Source organism: Callionymus lyra, chromosome 10 (genome assembly GCF_982586985.1).
Source record: "Callionymus lyra chromosome 10, fCalLyr1.hap1.1, whole genome shotgun sequence".
Classification (NCBI taxonomy): domain Eukaryota; kingdom Metazoa; phylum Chordata; class Actinopteri; order Syngnathiformes; family Callionymidae; genus Callionymus; species Callionymus lyra.
Genome location: NC_141827.1, coordinates 3,699,255 through 3,716,350, shown reverse-complemented (window position 1 = coordinate 3,716,350; position 17,096 = coordinate 3,699,255). Strand labels below are relative to the sequence as shown.

Below are 17,096 nucleotides of genomic sequence, written 5' to 3'. Positions count from 1 at the left end.
CTCAGGGTCAAGATGACCCGAAGGACCTAAAAAAAAAGAGGTCTTTCATCTTGACCCAGAGACAACACAAGGGATACCACAAACATTTGTTTTTCAACACAGGGACATTTTCGCGATCCGTGAATGCATGTTTTTACATTAACCAGGTTCGGACATAAACGTATCGTAGAACACGATCCGGGAAATCTGCGATCCATTGGCACATGTCATTTTTTGACTTAAATCACATGATTAATTGTTATTAATTAATTATTGTGATTTATGTTTTTATTATTATGAAATTCATCTAATTTTTAACCAAACAATGAATCACTTTATGAAATAACATTTTTTGATCAGACAAAAGTATACATTTAAACAAAATAAACTAAAATTGATGTTTTTCTCCATGAGTTTCAAGTTGAGATTAATTATAGATTAATTCGATTAATTAATCACGGATCAAAATGATTCATCTCTCAGCACTACCTATGTAAAAAGCTTATTGTTTTACACGACACCCTGTAACGGCTCCAGTTGTCGCCATGTATTTAACGTACACAACTTTATTTATACAAACAATAACGTAGCATCACCACCACCATCTAGCGGTGAAAATCAAGATAACTATTAAGACTAAAAATTAATTTAATTCAATTTACTATAACTATTAAGACTTTTCAGGGAAAGTTCTCCGCAGTTGATCGTTGGTATCGATCATCGCAATCAAAACACATTTTCCTGAAAAAACGTGTTTCTTTTTGGAAGCTCACACTTCATCACAGGGTTGATGATTGTGTCAAGTTTCCACTAGTTTTAGATCGTAGAAGATAAGATGTGCTGACGTTTGGAGTAAACGTATGTTATCCTGCATTTGTTTCTCACTTCTATCATAAAATGATTTTATTCTTGGTATTAAAGTTCACCTAATGCGCTGATTTAAGTGTGTCTTAAATAGTTCTAGGACCTCTATTATACTCTATTATACTCATCTGTATCTTTTTGCACAAAACTCTCATTAAATAAAGATATTTACATTAGAAAATATGCTTAAGCCCCGCCCACTTAAAAATGCTCCGTTTCAGCTGAGACTATAAATCTTGTCCAAGAAACCACACCCACTCTGCTCTGATTGGTCACAAAAACACGAGTTGCATTCAAGGACTCACGTAAATTTCAAACTCATCCCTGAAACTCCCGTTTTGTACATTAAACGAATAATAAAACTAAGTTTTGCTGCTTAATGTACACATTAGAAAAACACCTAAAGGCAGAAGTAACTCTCACCATGTTTACATAAATATTTATTTAGTTTATTAACATGTAGGTTCTTAACTGATTTAGATCTTCTAGGGGAGGACACCTGCACCAGAGTGATGTCACAATGTATAATTTAAACGTAATCTCGTTTGGTGAGATTTCAGACGAGAACTTTATTAAGTAATAACTTAAAAACGGAGCAACGTCATGATGAACGAACTACTGCATGTTGAAGACTTTAATATTTACAACATGTGAATAAGTCACGAGAGTTTTCACATGAGGTGAACTTTAAAGTGCAACTCACATAAATAGAAATTGATCATCTTCCTAGATAGCTAACTGACACTATTACACAGTACTGCGTCTATTGTCCACAAAAAAAAACATGGCTGTCATGCACTGACAGACGGTGGTTCCTGGACTTTACTTGAGTTGCATTAAAGTCTTTCCTAATAAGGCTCTGTCTCAGTTGTGGTCTTTGAACTTGCAAGAGACAAAAAGAAACAGAATAAAGAAGCTCATGCGGCAGTTAATTTGCAAGAGTCGGCAACCTTTTAATAAATCTCTCTGTCAGGCTCTTCTGGAGCACAGAGGATGATCAGGTGATGGTTTAAGTTCATATATTTCAGAGCTTTTTGGTTTTTCCAGCCGAGCTGCGATCGACTAATTCTCGCCTCCTAATCCCTAATGAGCAGCTGTCGGCTTCACGCCGCCGTGGATTACACACTTCGCTCCTCCGTCGGCGCAGGATCGCGAGGGCCGGCGGTCGCTGGACTGAAGCGAAGACGTTCTTCGGACGACGAGGAAACGGATCCTAATGAGGGAGAAGAGAGTCGGGAGGACGAGTCATTTGCTGTTAGAGGCGCTTAAGGGATGAATTCCTTCTCGACTACAAGCTCATTATCAGAAGTGTTTCCTTCGTTAAAAAGAAATGATCCGTCTTCACCCGTTTTTCAAGATTTACATCTATAGAGGGTATAAAATAATGGATAACAGTATATATATATATATGTATATATATATATATGTATATATGTATATACTGTATATGGTCCATCGCCATATTGCCTTTGTGGCTTTGCAGATTTGTATTTCGTGCGAAATAAACACATTTAATTTGGCGCTCGATACTATATTGATATAACATTGATACTAAATGTTGTTTAAATATATCTTATGAAGCTGAAGGAATATTAGTAAGTAAGTAAGTAAGTAATATTTATTTATATAGCGCTTTTCAAGACCAGGGTCACAAAGCGCTTAGACAATCACATGTACAAGTACAGAATATTACAGCTATTTATTCACTCATGAACAAACATGAGATTCATGCAAATAAACTTCTTAGTCCGAGACACTTATTATCACAATCACCTTACTTATGGTGCCGACAAAACTCCCATGATGCCTTCTGTACACACTGTTCTATTAAGTGACAGCTGATTGGTCGATACAATACTGTTTTTAACTTAAAAGTCTCTGTTGCTTTGTTCAAACGCCATCTACAGTCTTGATTGGTTGGCTGGGCGGCAAAGCATTTGGGGGGGTTGTTCAGGTACTTAGAGGGTTTTCAAGTTTGCAAGTTTGACTAAATGTTAAATTTCGTTTAAAGCAGAGAAACATGGGACTGACAGATACTTATATATGTATTATCTGTACATTACAACTATATTTTAATCTTTCCTGGTTGGATCTTAGAGGGTTTTCAGGAGAACAAACGTCTCCAGAAGAATATTAGGTCTCACTGTATCTTCAGCACTTGTTTATTTATTAACGATTTGAACGACGAGTAAATAAGTTTGACATCAGTATGAGTGGAGAGTGTGAAGATGTTCAGGAGGAAGATGTCGCTGGTCCTTCATCTCGCAGGCGACTGGACTCTAATGCCTGCAGCGGCTGCGGAGTGAGCGGCGTGAGTGATTCCAGCTCTGCAGGGAGTTAACTGATTAAGTATATCTGTGACAGACACAATCCCTGCTTAGTGGCCACGGAGGAGGAGGCGAGGCGAGCAGCGGGAGGCGGGTTTTCAACCGTCAAACGTCTCCATCAGCACTTTCTTCTGCCTCCGTGAGCGCTTTTGTTTCACAAACTTGCTCCGTGAACAACTCGTCGCAGTCCAGAGCCAAACGTGTCCAATGAAGCGAGATGTTTAATGTATATATATTTTTAGACAGTTGAAAAAAAAAGGTTTTATTTCCTTGATGGTAAAACAAGTATTCTGACTAAGGATGGGGAAATACTTGACATAATACAATAAACAATATATCATTGTACTCTCTGTGGCAATAAATATTCAATCCACTTGGAGATATTGATAGTTTATTACAACATGATACAGATTCACCCACCGTCAGTACTTCATCTCTCCTGTCCTGTTTGTGGGGGCGCTCATCCCCTTAAATGAGGGTACAAGCCGCGGTTGATGACGAACACAAGTTTAAAGACAAGAGAAGAAGAACCACATGCTGAAAATTCGAGGAAAAACTACGACCGACTCTAAGTTCCAACTCTAAAGCGAGACAGATGACGTCTGGATGAAAATATGAAATATATGTTATATAAATAGTTCCATGAAGGTCAAATTTAACTTTGACCAAACCAACCTGAAGAGACGCCTCGTTTATTTCATTACATTTCGAGTCTATTATTTATTAAAGAAAATACTAGTTTGTATAAAACTTTACGAATCACTGTTCAGTTTCATAAAGCATTGTCCTGATTATCAAAAAAACATCGTATCAATGTCACTTTAATGTGTTCGACATTATTTTCTTTTCCTTCTCTTAAGTTAAATTAACCTTTTTAAGTCAAGTTTGACCCAAACATATTTAATGTTCCCAAAAATATTTAATGTTCACAAGGATATTTAATGTTCCCAAAGATATTTAATGTTCCCAAACATATTTAATGTTCACAAGGATATTTAATGTTCCCAAAGATATTTAATGTTCCCAAAAATATTTAATGTTCACAAGGATATTTAATGTTCCCAAAGATATTTAATGTTCCCAAACATATTTAATGTTCACAAGGATATTTAATGTTCCCAAAGATATTTAATGTTCCCAAAGATATGTAACTCTCCAGGTACTGTATGCACGAACTTAACAGCACATTATTAACAGCACATTATTGTTTGCATTCTTAAAATGTGCCCAATATTTCATATTTATATTTCATCTATCTTTACGTTATTGGGCCAGATGTCGCCACAGTAGCGACTCGTAATTCCCCAGTATCGTATCCTCCCTAATTTTTACGTTCATATTTTATATGTTATATATACTATATCTTATATATCTTATCGTTCATGAAGCAGATTATTTCATCTTCACCACCCGGAAAATATTCAAGATTTGAAAAATGTATTTCAAAACAATTTATCTGAGTTATTTCTTACACAAGTGTTACAAAGTGGCAAGGTTAGGGTTAACAGACCATAACTAACTACCACAAGGGCGAAACGTATCAAATTGTGTTTAAGACCCTGGCTCCTTGTAGGGTTTAAGTCAAAACTTCAGGACAAAAACTTGATTTTTATACTAGATGATATATATCTATTTTTTAATTCAACAAAGTTTGCACTAAAAACATGTTCATGAATTTTTGCATTTGTAAAAGATCATGAACTGGAGGTTAATCTGGTTTCATTTGTCTTCAGCTGTTGTTTACAGTTTGTTCCATGTCTTCATTTGCCTGAATCTGGGCTTTAAAGTTTATATTTAATAAGCACGAAAGCAGGAAAAAAAAGGCCAGAGAAGCGAGGAGAGAAAATATGTGACCAGAAAATAAAAGACGGCGGAGAGAAGAGGCCGCCGAGGCTACAAGGTTACGCAGGAACGAGTCTCGATGGCGAGGAGGAGCTCATTAATGAGTAACGACATTATGACTCTTCAACCTCGGCCGGGGCGACGCTGTTGTTATTCTGGACTTCAGCGCGAGCTGATGAAGACGAGGTGCAGCCTCGCGGCTTCATATTCACGCCCAGGACTGCAGGAGAAAAAAATCAGAAGCTACTTTCTTTGGTCAGCTTCAGGGTCTGTAGTTAAAACACGTTCCTCACATATTATCCCAGTGAGAGCAGGATTCTTTCATTAGACCGTCACGAGTGAGTTTAGTCGATGGAATAATGGATGTATAAATATGATCCCGGTCTGATCACCTAACCATCCTACGACGTATCTTCCCGAACACACATACAGAATAACAAGTCATCGACATACACGTTTTTTTCTCCTCCTGGGAAATGACTTTTATAACAGAGTCTCCAGTTAAAATTATAGGGAGCGCGTCTGTTCCGGCCACTAATTGCCTTATTACTGCTGTTCGAGTGGCTAAATAATAATGACACGAGGTGATTTTGTTTATTTGTAACCAGGCAACCAAAGGTAATTCCCCCTCGAGTGGACCTTAGGAGCCTTTTTAAAAGATGTATCCTTCGTATATCTGCTCAGGAGCTCAGATATCAAGTGAATGATTAACTTTCATCTTTTGTTTGACAAAGATCAAAAGCATTGGATGCTCAAAATGTATGTTTTTTTTTGTCCATTTCACACGTATTTACACACATTTAAACTTTTTGTGGTGAAGAGGATGTTTGGGAAAAACTAGAATTCTTAAAGAAAACTTCTTTTAATACGAAGAGCATGTTATTACTGTTTATTTCATTATTGCTTTTGAACATTTTTACTTTGTTAACACAGATAAAACGGACACAACTCTGACAATTCTGGTCAAATACTTCATACAATAGCATCAGAAAACTACACGATTTTTACATTGTGTTAGCAGAGACTGGATACGTTTTTTTAAAACAAAATAACAGAGATTTTAGTTGAAAGGTAAACATTTTTGGTCAGTTTTAAAACCTTTTTCTTAGTTTCAAATTCTGCTGAAACAGCTTCACAGGTTCAGAATCGTATCTCTTGATATGGGAGACGTCGTCGACCCGGATGTTGGTGTCGCTGTCTTTACAGAGGAAGAAAGTCTCTAAAACGTATTCCCCACATTCCTGGTCGACTTTTTGAGCCTTCAGATATTTCTACTTCTTTCGTGACCCTTTGGCCACGTGTTCATGTTCTTTTTGGGGTAGAAACTCGCAATCTTTCTGAGCATCAACCAAAAAAAAACGATGCTAAGTTTTTAGCATTAGCTATGCAAGTGGATCTCAGTGGGTTTGGGTCCAACCACTGTTTTCTTGTAGACCTGAAGACGAAGTGAATATCCTGACAAAATACTCTGTGGTTTTTGACATGGAATTGCAAAGTGACTTGAATGATGATCCGTTGTGGAAGCAGATCTCAGGCTAATAGTTTATTAGCAACGCTAGCAAAAACAGGATATAAATAGAAGACAAATAACATACATCACTGGTTTAAGTCAAATCAATCGATTTTCCAATTGTGGACTTTCTATTTTTACCGCCTGGTTCTGGTGCACAAACGGGTCTGAGCGACGAAGAACTGGCAGCCAGACTCCGTCAGATTTCAATCTGGCTCGTCATCTTGTTCGCGACTTCTGCTTTCCTTCCGTCTCTTGTTAAGAATCCAGCACAGCAGGGTTGAATCCACCCGCCTTCTGCTCCCCGGCTTTGGTATCTCAGCCTCCCCCTCTGAATTCACATTAGTCTGTAATCTTTAAACGTCGAAACGATGGTTTACTCCAAAAATAAACCTGTAAACTCGTCAAATAATTATTTTTTTTTATGAATTATTTGTATTGTTTTTATCCAAATGTCGGTCGGTGACCTCTGATCTAGTGTCATGACTTGATTGATAACCTCGATGATCACTTTTTCTGTCACTATTTCTTTGTTAAATGATCTTTTTCTACACCATGAGTGGAAGATACCAAACCTAACCAGCGCACATGTGTAACACACACACCACACACACCACACACTCCTCCTCGGAACAGTCCTGGACTCGGTTCCGATCTGTGGGTAAATGTAACTTTAGGCTTGTTGTATTTTTCTGCTATCTGACCCCACAGACGACCACACGCGTGTGCGGCTGCAGCTGCTGGACGGAGACCCTCACTCCGACTACATCAACGCAAACTACATCGACGTACGTCCAGTCGCTCCGGTCCACGTGTTTCTACATGTTATTGTATTTATTGATCAACTTCAAATGTTCCCCTGATGAGGTCATGTCACATTTGTTTTTCTTTAAGATAGACACTGAGGTACGTTAATAATAGAACATGGTAAACAACTCTAAACTATTTTTAATCGTTTTATTTTCCTTAGAGACAAAGGGTTTAAAAATAAATTAATAATTTATGAATATTTTATTTATTAAAACCACCGCAGTTCCTGTTTTATTTGAACAAAACTAGCAATAAACATGTTCTGATATAATATAATATCATAAATTATAATATATTATTATGATTTTCTTTTTTAATGAGAGACACTTAAGTAGTTCAGAAATAAATCGTATGAATAGAAAGTTTTTCTCTATTTTGATGAAAATTATCTAGAAAACATCATCAATTAAAGTAATTTCTCTGCTGCTGACTTTAGTGAAATATATATAAATAATAAAACATTTATATTGATGATGATGACTTTGTTTAATCTATTTTTCATAAACAAACTCAAACGTGTAGAAAATTGGTTAAAATCCATCAGTTAATAAGAATAAAAAAAAGTGTTATAGATACAATAGAATACAATATGACATAATATATCATAATGTTTCTATTCTTATTTGATTTATTGTATTATTTTTTTATTCAGTTTATTAAATAATGTATCCTAAAAAGTACTGATCATGCTGAATATAATATAATATAGTATACTATAATATAATATAATATAATATAATATAATATAATATAATATAATATAATATAATATAATATAATGTAATGTAATGTAATGTAATGTAATATAATATAATATAATATAATATAATATAATATAATAATATTATATAAATATTATTAAATAATATAATATAATATAATATAATATAATATAATATAATATAATATAATATAATATAATGTAATAATATTATATAAAATATTATAATATAATATAATATAATATAATATAATATAATATAATATAATATAATGTAATAATATTATATAAAATATTATAAAATAATATAATATAATAAACTGTTAAGGAGCAACTATAATACTACTTTAGAAGGTACAATATATATATATTAGCAACATCTTCTTGTAAAGTGTTGCATAATTCATGTCGAATGATTCAATAAAGTTCCAGGCTCATGACTCCACCTCACTTCGCTCGAGTGCTTTTAAAAAACATGTAAAATCTACAAAAAGTCGCCCGGAGCAGAAGAAGACCTTCTGACGACAACCTTCGCTTTGAAAAGACGTTTTTAATCTAAAACCCGTCAACAAAAGAAATGATCATTAATTCAGTGGAAACTCTTAATCACCTCTATTTTCTTAGGTTTACCTTTTTCTTCTGAAACCCCTCGTCCTCCTCCCTCGTTCATCCGTGTCCTCCTCCTCTCCTCTGTCACTTCATCCTCCTCTTATCGTTCCTCCGCCGGCTCCTTTCATATCTGGGCCTCTCTCTCCGGGGGCCTCTTTAGATTCTGGCTGAAAAGAAGGACAAATTAGAGAATTTAAATAGTGACAATCTCCTGGTGATGGACTTCATTCCTTTAACATGCTTTAAAAAAAAAAGAAAATATGAAAGTGGCGACGGCTTTCATTTCAACAAGGTTATCAGTCTTGGAGGGAGACGACCTGAGGGACGAACACGTCCTGCCACTGGATCCACAGCTGCTAGTACTGAAGTACTGAAGTACTGAAGTACTGAAGTAGTGAAGACAAAGAAGTTTTAATTCAGGTGTTGATGAACTAGTATGTCAAGTAAGATGAGAGGAAACAAGATGGAGGGACAAACAAGTTGTTTCTTTTGTGGCTGTCGTAGTAGTAGTAGTATCACTTGTGTAATACTGTAATATACAGTACTATGAGTAGTAATAGGAGTAGATTTCTTTTTTTTAACAAGTTTAATATTTGTTTTATTTTTACTGGCAGCATTAGAAGTAGTTGTTGATGTTGTACTAGTCATGTAGTAGTAGTAGTATCACTCGTGTAGTACTGTAATATACAGAAGTATGAGTACTAATAGGAGTAGAAAATAGTTTTTTTAACAGGTTGCATTTGTGTTATTTTAAGTGGCAGCATTAGAAGTAGTTGTTGATGTTGTACTAGTCATGTCGTAGTAGTAGTATCACGTGTGTAGTACCTTAATATACAGTACTATGAGTAGTAATAGGAGTAGAATTCCAGCGTTAGCTTCACCAGCCTTAGCCACACAAGCGTTAGCCTCACCAGCGTTAGCTTCACCAGCCTTAGCCGCACGAGTGTTAGCCACACGAGCGTTAGCCTCACCAGCGTTAGCTTCACCAGCCTTAGCCACACGAGCGTTAGCCACACAAGCGTTAGCCACACAAGCGTTAGCTTCACCAGCCTTAGCTGCACGAGTGTTAGCCACACGAGCGTTAGCCTCACCAGCGTTAGCTTCACCAGCCTTAGCTGCACGAGTGTTAGCCACACGAGCGTTAGCCTCACCAGCGTTAGCTTCACCAGCTAAGGTGAAGGTAAGCTGTGAGCTAATTTACAAATGAACTCCCTTTAAATTATGAAATAAATGAACATTTGGTTCAAAATTCAACATGAAAAAATGAAGGATTAATTCTATATTTGGAGAAATTCTTTTAGTTGAAAAATGTCATATAAATGACGAGTTTTCTAAGATTTGACACGTAGTTGTAGAAGTCGTAGAGTGTGTATGAACTACACTGACGCTGGTAAAATAGTAGTAAAATAGAATAATGTAGTGATGAGAGGTGTTGAGGGGAAAACTCAAGCCAGGAAAACTTGCTCTAGTATCAGTATTTGTTTGTTTTCAAAGTACTTTAGTGAGTGTTTTATACTTTATTTTACTTTGTTTCTCCCTTAGGGTTACCACAGACCCAGACATTACATCGCCACTCAAGGTAACAGGTTTGATCTGAGGGTGTGTGTGTGTGTGTGTGTGTGTGTGTGTATGTGTGTGTGTGTGTGTGTGTGTGTGTGAGTGTGCGTGTGTGTGTGTGCGTGTGTGTGTGTGCGTGTGTGTGTGTGTGCTTGTGTGTGTGTGGGGGTGTGTGTGTGTGTGTGTGTGTGCGTGCGTGTGTGTGTGCGTGTGTGTGTGTGTGTGTGTGTGTGTGTGTGTGTGTGTGTGTGTTCAGGCTGAAGCGACACCAACACCTCCCTCTAAATCTAAAAACCTCTTTATAAAAATGCCAATGACAAATTTAAGACCCCATTACCTCAAACCCATGAACCCGCCGTGTGAGATTGATAGTGTGTGTGTGTGTGTGTGTGTGTGTGTGTGTGTGTGTGTGTGTCGTTAACTTGTGTGCGATCAAGTCAATCTGAGTGGTCACAGATGATGAGTCTGTGTGTGTGTTTGTGTGTTTGTGTATCAGGACCCATGCAGGAGACCGTGAGGGACTTCTGGAGGATGGTCTGGCAGGAGAACTCCGCCTCCATCGTCATGGTGACCAACCTGGTCGAGGTGGGCCGGGTGAGTTTGTGGACTTGTGTCGAGACCATTTTTAAACACGGAATTAAAAGGGTTTAAAGACACTAACGGACTTCGATCATGAATCATATTGTAAATCTGTCTTGACAGTTTAAAGTAACAAACAAAAAAACATTTTCTTTCATCGTTCAATGATAAAAAAAGAAATTTCCTTTATTTTTTTTTTTTATTTTAAACATAAAATCTGTTTTTGTGAGAATCTTTATTAAAAGATTTTTTACAGTTTGTCATCAAACACTTGCTTTTGTGAGCAAAAGTCTGTTTATTAAAAATAAGACATGATTAAAAGAAACAAACATGTTAATTATTAATTGTTACTTTTTCCTCCCTTCAACTTTATCTCTTCTTTTTTTTTAATTTACGGTGTCTTTTCTTTCTGATAATATGTTTATGTATTTTAGGTTGTCACAAATATTTTATTTAAAAAGTAAAACAAAGAGATGAAGATGATCCACGAACAATTTAAAGTGAAATTTCACCCAAAATTCACTCATTTTCTACACAAGCTCGACTAAAGTTGTGATTATTATTCAAAGTAATCTGTTCTTTTTAGAGTTTTGGACAAAAATGTTTGTTCATTTTAATGTAGCGACTGGAGCTCAGTTGTCTTCGTCTTCGTCTTCGTCCAAAAAGACACAAAAAAACATCCAAATACGTTCACACTGCTTGATCTGACGTCCATCTTGGATTGAAGCCTCAACATGAGACATTGTTCTGTAAAAACTTAAACACTTCTATATTTTAAGATGTTTTAAGCAGACACTGCTAGGTTAGCAGCTAGGTTAGCAGCTAGGCTAGCAGCTAGGCTAGCAGCTAGGTTAGCAGCTAGGTTAGCAGCTAGGTTAGCAGCTAGGCTAGCAGCCATGCCACACTCTCATTCAGACAGGAAGTCCAGGTAACTATCGCAAGCACTTTCATTGTAGTGGGAGTACTTCCTGTCTGTGGGGGATGATGACCTAGCAGCTAGCGTAGCTGCTAGCCTAGCTAGGCTAGATGCTAGCCTGGCAGCGTCTTCTAAAAACAAGCTTCAAATATATACATTTAATTTATATTTTTAACAATTCTTCTCTTGTGCAGCTTAAATCGAAGATGGATGTTACAGATGGAATTATTTGGATGTTTTTAAGTGTCTTTTTAAACGAAGATGTCGCTACATTGAAATGAACAAACATTTTTGTCTATAACACCAAAAAGAACAGATAAATCTGGAAATAATCAACATTAGTCAACAACAGGGTGAGTAGAAAATGAGAAATGAGTGAAGTTTTTTGATAGAATATCACTTTAACAACATATGTACTGCGTATTCACAGAGTTGAAATCCTTCACTCTGCTTTAACCAAAAGATTATATTAAAAAAATACTGTGATTTAAAATTGTTTACTCCAAACAAACGACGATATCACTTTGGTTCCAGGTGAAGTGTGTGCGCTACTGGCCCGACGAGACCGAGGTGTACGGAGACATCAAGGTGACGCTGATCGAAACAGAACCGCTGGCGGAGTACGTCATCCGGACCTTCACAGTACAGAAGGTACACAACTTCTCCGAGACCCACTCCATTATGTAACAGCTGTCCAGCGTTTACACAAACAACTTCAGTCCAATGGGTTTGTTTGCGAAAACACTCCCCACGTGACCCACAACAAGACGGCGGCTCCCGGGCCCTCGGCCCGTTATCAGTTCCGCTCATGAACAATCCGGGATTATCATCAGCGCTATTGTGCGAGCGAGCCTCGCGAACAAGCGCCACTCACTTGTTTCTTGCTTCTTAGAAAGCGGCTCAGCAACATAATTGATGTCCTTGTAATCTGAGCAGAAGAAGAGGAACTGGAAGGCGACGCGTTCTTTCTAAAGCTCTTCTCCAGACTCTCGGGTCCGGTCCAGACGGGACCGGCACAATGAGGCTCGGATCCAAATGTGTGATTTTTCGCTCTTTGTTTGCGACGTCTTGAGCTTCTTTCTGCTCACATGTCCTGATGACGACTTTACACTCGTTCAGCTGAGAGTTAATGTGGTTTTACTAGAGGTTAGAATATATTGATACAGTACACAGCATATATACAGATACTTTTTTTTTAAGATACTGTGTTTGAATTTAAACAGAACTTTATCGATATACATATATATTCTTTATATATTTCATATTTTTTAGCTTTAGCATTTGTTAGCATAGTTTGTTGATGGTTTATATTTCAATATATTTATAATATTTACAATTAACATGAGCAGTGTTAATTCTTTTTTCTACTATAAAATTAAACTCCACTAGATGGCAACAGGCTTTACGTCCTCCGAAGCTAAATGAACGATAAAATCTGGGGAGATCTGACTGAGCACGAGAGGATACAGTGACTCCAGCAGCTTTTAAAGATGATGTTTGGACATATTCTGGTTTGAAAACAAATGAAAGTAGTTACGACTTCGTCAAGAGTCATGTGGTCTGTAAATACTACAACGCCAGAGTCAAGTACTGGACAATACTACACATATATACTTGTTACTACACTATCACAACACCAGAGTCAAGTACTGGACAATACTACACGTATATACTTGTTACTACACTATCACAACACCAGAGTCAAGTACTGGACAATACTACACATATATACTTGTTACTACACTATCACAACACCAGAGTCAAGTACTGGACAATACTACACATATATACTTGTTACTACACTATCACAATACCAGAGTCAAGTACTGGACAATACTACACATATATCCTTGTTACTACAGTATCACAACACCAGAGTCAAGTACTGGACAATACTACACATATATACTTGTTACTACACTATCACAACACCAGAGTCAAGTACTGGACAATACTACAAATATATTCTTCTTACTACACTATCACAACACCAGAGTCAAGTACTGGACAATACTACACATATATACTCGTAACTACACTATCACAACACCAGAGTCAAGTACTGGACAATACTACACATATATACTTGTTACTACACTATCACAACACCAGAGTCAAGTACTGGACAATACTACACATTTATACTTGTTACTACACCATCACAACACCAGAGTCAAGTACTGGACAATACTACACATATATACTTGTTACTACACTATCACAATACCAGAGTCAAGTACTGGACAATACTACACATATATCCTTGTTACTACAGTATCACAACAGCAGAGTCAAGTACTGGACAATACTACACATATATACTTGTTACTACAGTATCACAACACCAGAGTCAAGTACTGGACAATACTACACATATATACTTGTTACTACACTATCACAACACCAGAGTCAAGTACTGGACAATACTACACATATATTCTTATTACTACAGTATCACAATATCATGTACCCTGTACACACATATGCTTTCACCAGATCCCTGCCAATACTCACTCCTAGTATTTATATGTGAACAGACTTTATGAATCAGTAACTGCTGGCTCTGAAAAACAAGACATTTTCAACCACCTCTCCGCGACTGTAAGTTGTCAGATGTGTTGCTGATGGGCTTTTATCCCGCAACCCTTCCTCTCCTCCTCCTCTGCTCTCCTCGCTCCGTCACTTTTTTCATTCACCTCTTTTCTCTTTCCCTGCGTTTGCCTCCATCTTCACTCAAAGCGGCTTAAAGCTGCGAGTCTTCAAGTCATCGCTGTCAGCTCGTTTAGCGAGGCATTAATCCGAGCTGCTCGGCGTGCACGTGCGCGCGCACGGATTCAAAAGGAAAGCTGATCTTAAAAGGTCTGTCACTTTGCTGAATACATGAATATTTGCAAACACACAGACTGTGTGTGTGTGTGTGTGTGTGTGTGTGTGTGTGTGTGTGTGTGTGTGTGTGTGTGTGTGTGTGTGTGTGTGTGTGTGTGTTCATGATGGAGAGCCTGGTTAGTCGAGTCCATCAGTTCAGTGAAATAAGTCGTGATCAGATGGTTTTACTCGCTGTACGTCTCACTCTTGCTCTTCAGTGGGAAGAAAGATTTCCAGCAGCATTTTCGACTGGACAAAATATAGGATTCTGGCATCTGGGGTTTTCAGAATACTTCTACAAAAACTACTGTAGACGACAGTTTCACAGGATAAACTGTACGTTTTACAGTTTATAATAACTAAACTTGATAAAACTTCTAGATTAGTTTGTTAAATCCACATTTGTATTTCAATAATATTAGTATCAGAAAATAGTTGATAGTATTACATAAAACACATTTACAAAATACGAGCAATTCATTGTATTAGTCTTGAAAAACCTAAAACCTAGTATTGGTATTTTATTGATATATTTTGCATTGATTTATTGATTTATTTGGATGTGAGAGTTCATGCAGTTAAACCAAGATTAAACTCAATTTTTTATTAAAATGTACTAAATTAATCAGTCTTTAAAATGTACTTTACAAGTATGTCTATGAAGTATTTGAAGTTAAAAGGTAAAGCAATATGTATTAAATAAATAAAATAGTTTCAAAACCTCAACTCGGGAACACTTAACTTAAAACTCTATTTACTAAAAGTAAACTTTTAAATTATACACAGAGTAAATTGTAAATCGAATACTTTAGTAGAACTCACTGTAAACTTGCTAAACCTACTAGATTATTTTGTTTAGTGTATTTCACGTTGATTCAGAAAAATATTTTGAAAAATCTTTATTAATTTACATTAAACGCAATAAACAGAATAAACAACATTATTTTGCCATAAGAAATATTTTGGCCTTTAACTTAAAAATATTTTACATTATTTCATTCATTTTGTTTGTTGTGGGAGGAAACCTGGAGAGACTCTTTCCTCCACAGGGGTCAAATATTAAACTCAAATATCTATTAAAAAGTACTCGATTATTCTGTATTTACAAACCTACTTTACAGCTAAATAAACTGCTTTTTGTGTAACAAAAGATTTTAAAAGTATTAGGTATTTTGTAGTTGTAAATAAAATAAAAACAACTGTGAACAACAATCTTCTTAATGAAAGTACACTTTTGAATGACAAAGTTGTATTTTTTAATTCAATAGAGGTTTTCTAAGCGTCAACCTTTAAACTAAAGAAAGAAAATGTGCTTATTGTCTTCTAATTTTACTTTAAAAGTCACAGTTTTTACTTTTTTCTGTATTTGCCACAAAAAAAATGATGGGTTTATTTGTTTTTATGTCAATTCTACAGTCATTTCCACACGATACAGATGTTTATTTAACAAACACGCAACAATAAATAGGTCCAAACGAATCTTTCTCTCTCTTCCATCCCCCCTTCATTCCTTCCTCATTGTTGGACTGTATCGTTTCCCACGAGTCATTTTTAACCATCATGTGAGAGCGAATCAATCACAGATGGAGTCAAACCTCCTGCTTTTTCTCCGGGAATCTTTCCTGGGCGCAGGATTGGCAGTTATTGAAAGAGCCTCTTCAGTGGACGCCGATCGAGCCGCAGATCTTTGTTCCTCCGGCTTCTATTCCCGGCGAGTAAAGCGAACCTGTGGCTCTATTTAAGCTCCATTGAGTCGAGGAGGAGGAATCGATGAGTCTGAATTATTAAAGAAGCGACATTTGGTGTCACGGCAGGATGGAAGGTCGAGGAAGCGAAGCCTCTTCTGCGTCACTCACAGGTTTCTATGTCCGTCCACGTGACGTGAATACAGATGCATGCTGGGAGTTATCGCCGACATCGAGGCTCACGTAGAGGAAACACTTGTTTACGCAGTCAAAGGTTGTTGAAGAAAACAAATATTTTTAGTCAAATATTAAAAAGATGGTGGTCGAGTGGTTAGTGTGGTCGCCTCACAGCAGGAAGGTTGTTGGTTCACTTCCAGGCCGAGGCAACTTGTGATCTTCCTGTGTGTAGTTAGTATGTTCTCCCCGTGTTGTGTGGGTTTACTCCGGACACTCCGGTTTCCTCCCACAGTTTGAAAACATACAGAGGTTGATTGAGAACTTGGGGAAATTGTCTGTAGGTATGAGTGTGTGTGTGAATGGTTGTCTGGATGCCCTGCGACAGACTGGCATCCTGTCCAGGGTGTCCCCTGCCTCTCACCCAATGAAACTGGGATAGACTCCAGTCTCCCTGTGACCCCCATACGGGATAAAGCGGTGGAGAATGAATGAATGAATGATTTAAAAGGACAGTAGTAGCCTGAGAAAATGTCGATACACAGATACATTACACTATTTTTTTTTTCATTTATCGATTTTCTTCTCTTTTTTTTCATGAAAAACAAAAACCATAAAGATGTGTTTATTTATTTTGGGGAGAAATTCAAATCAAAAA

At 36.8% G+C, this 17,096-nt stretch overlaps 1 protein-coding gene across 2 annotated transcripts in view; it reads left to right on the top strand.

The window, feature by feature from the left end:
- ptprt (protein tyrosine phosphatase receptor type T) overlaps positions 1–17,096 on the top strand; it is a 305,407-nt gene that overhangs the window by 264,896 nt on the left and 23,415 nt on the right. For both annotated transcript variants that reach the window (XM_087799988.1, XM_087799990.1), the window contains 4 exons: positions 7,234–7,310; positions 10,205–10,241; positions 10,716–10,813; positions 12,249–12,365. In XM_087799988.1, the coding sequence (XP_087656114.1) occupies positions 7,234–7,310; positions 10,205–10,241; positions 10,716–10,813; positions 12,249–12,365 (329 nt within the window). The remainder of the gene's footprint in view (positions 1–7,233; positions 7,311–10,204; positions 10,242–10,715; positions 10,814–12,248; positions 12,366–17,096) is intronic.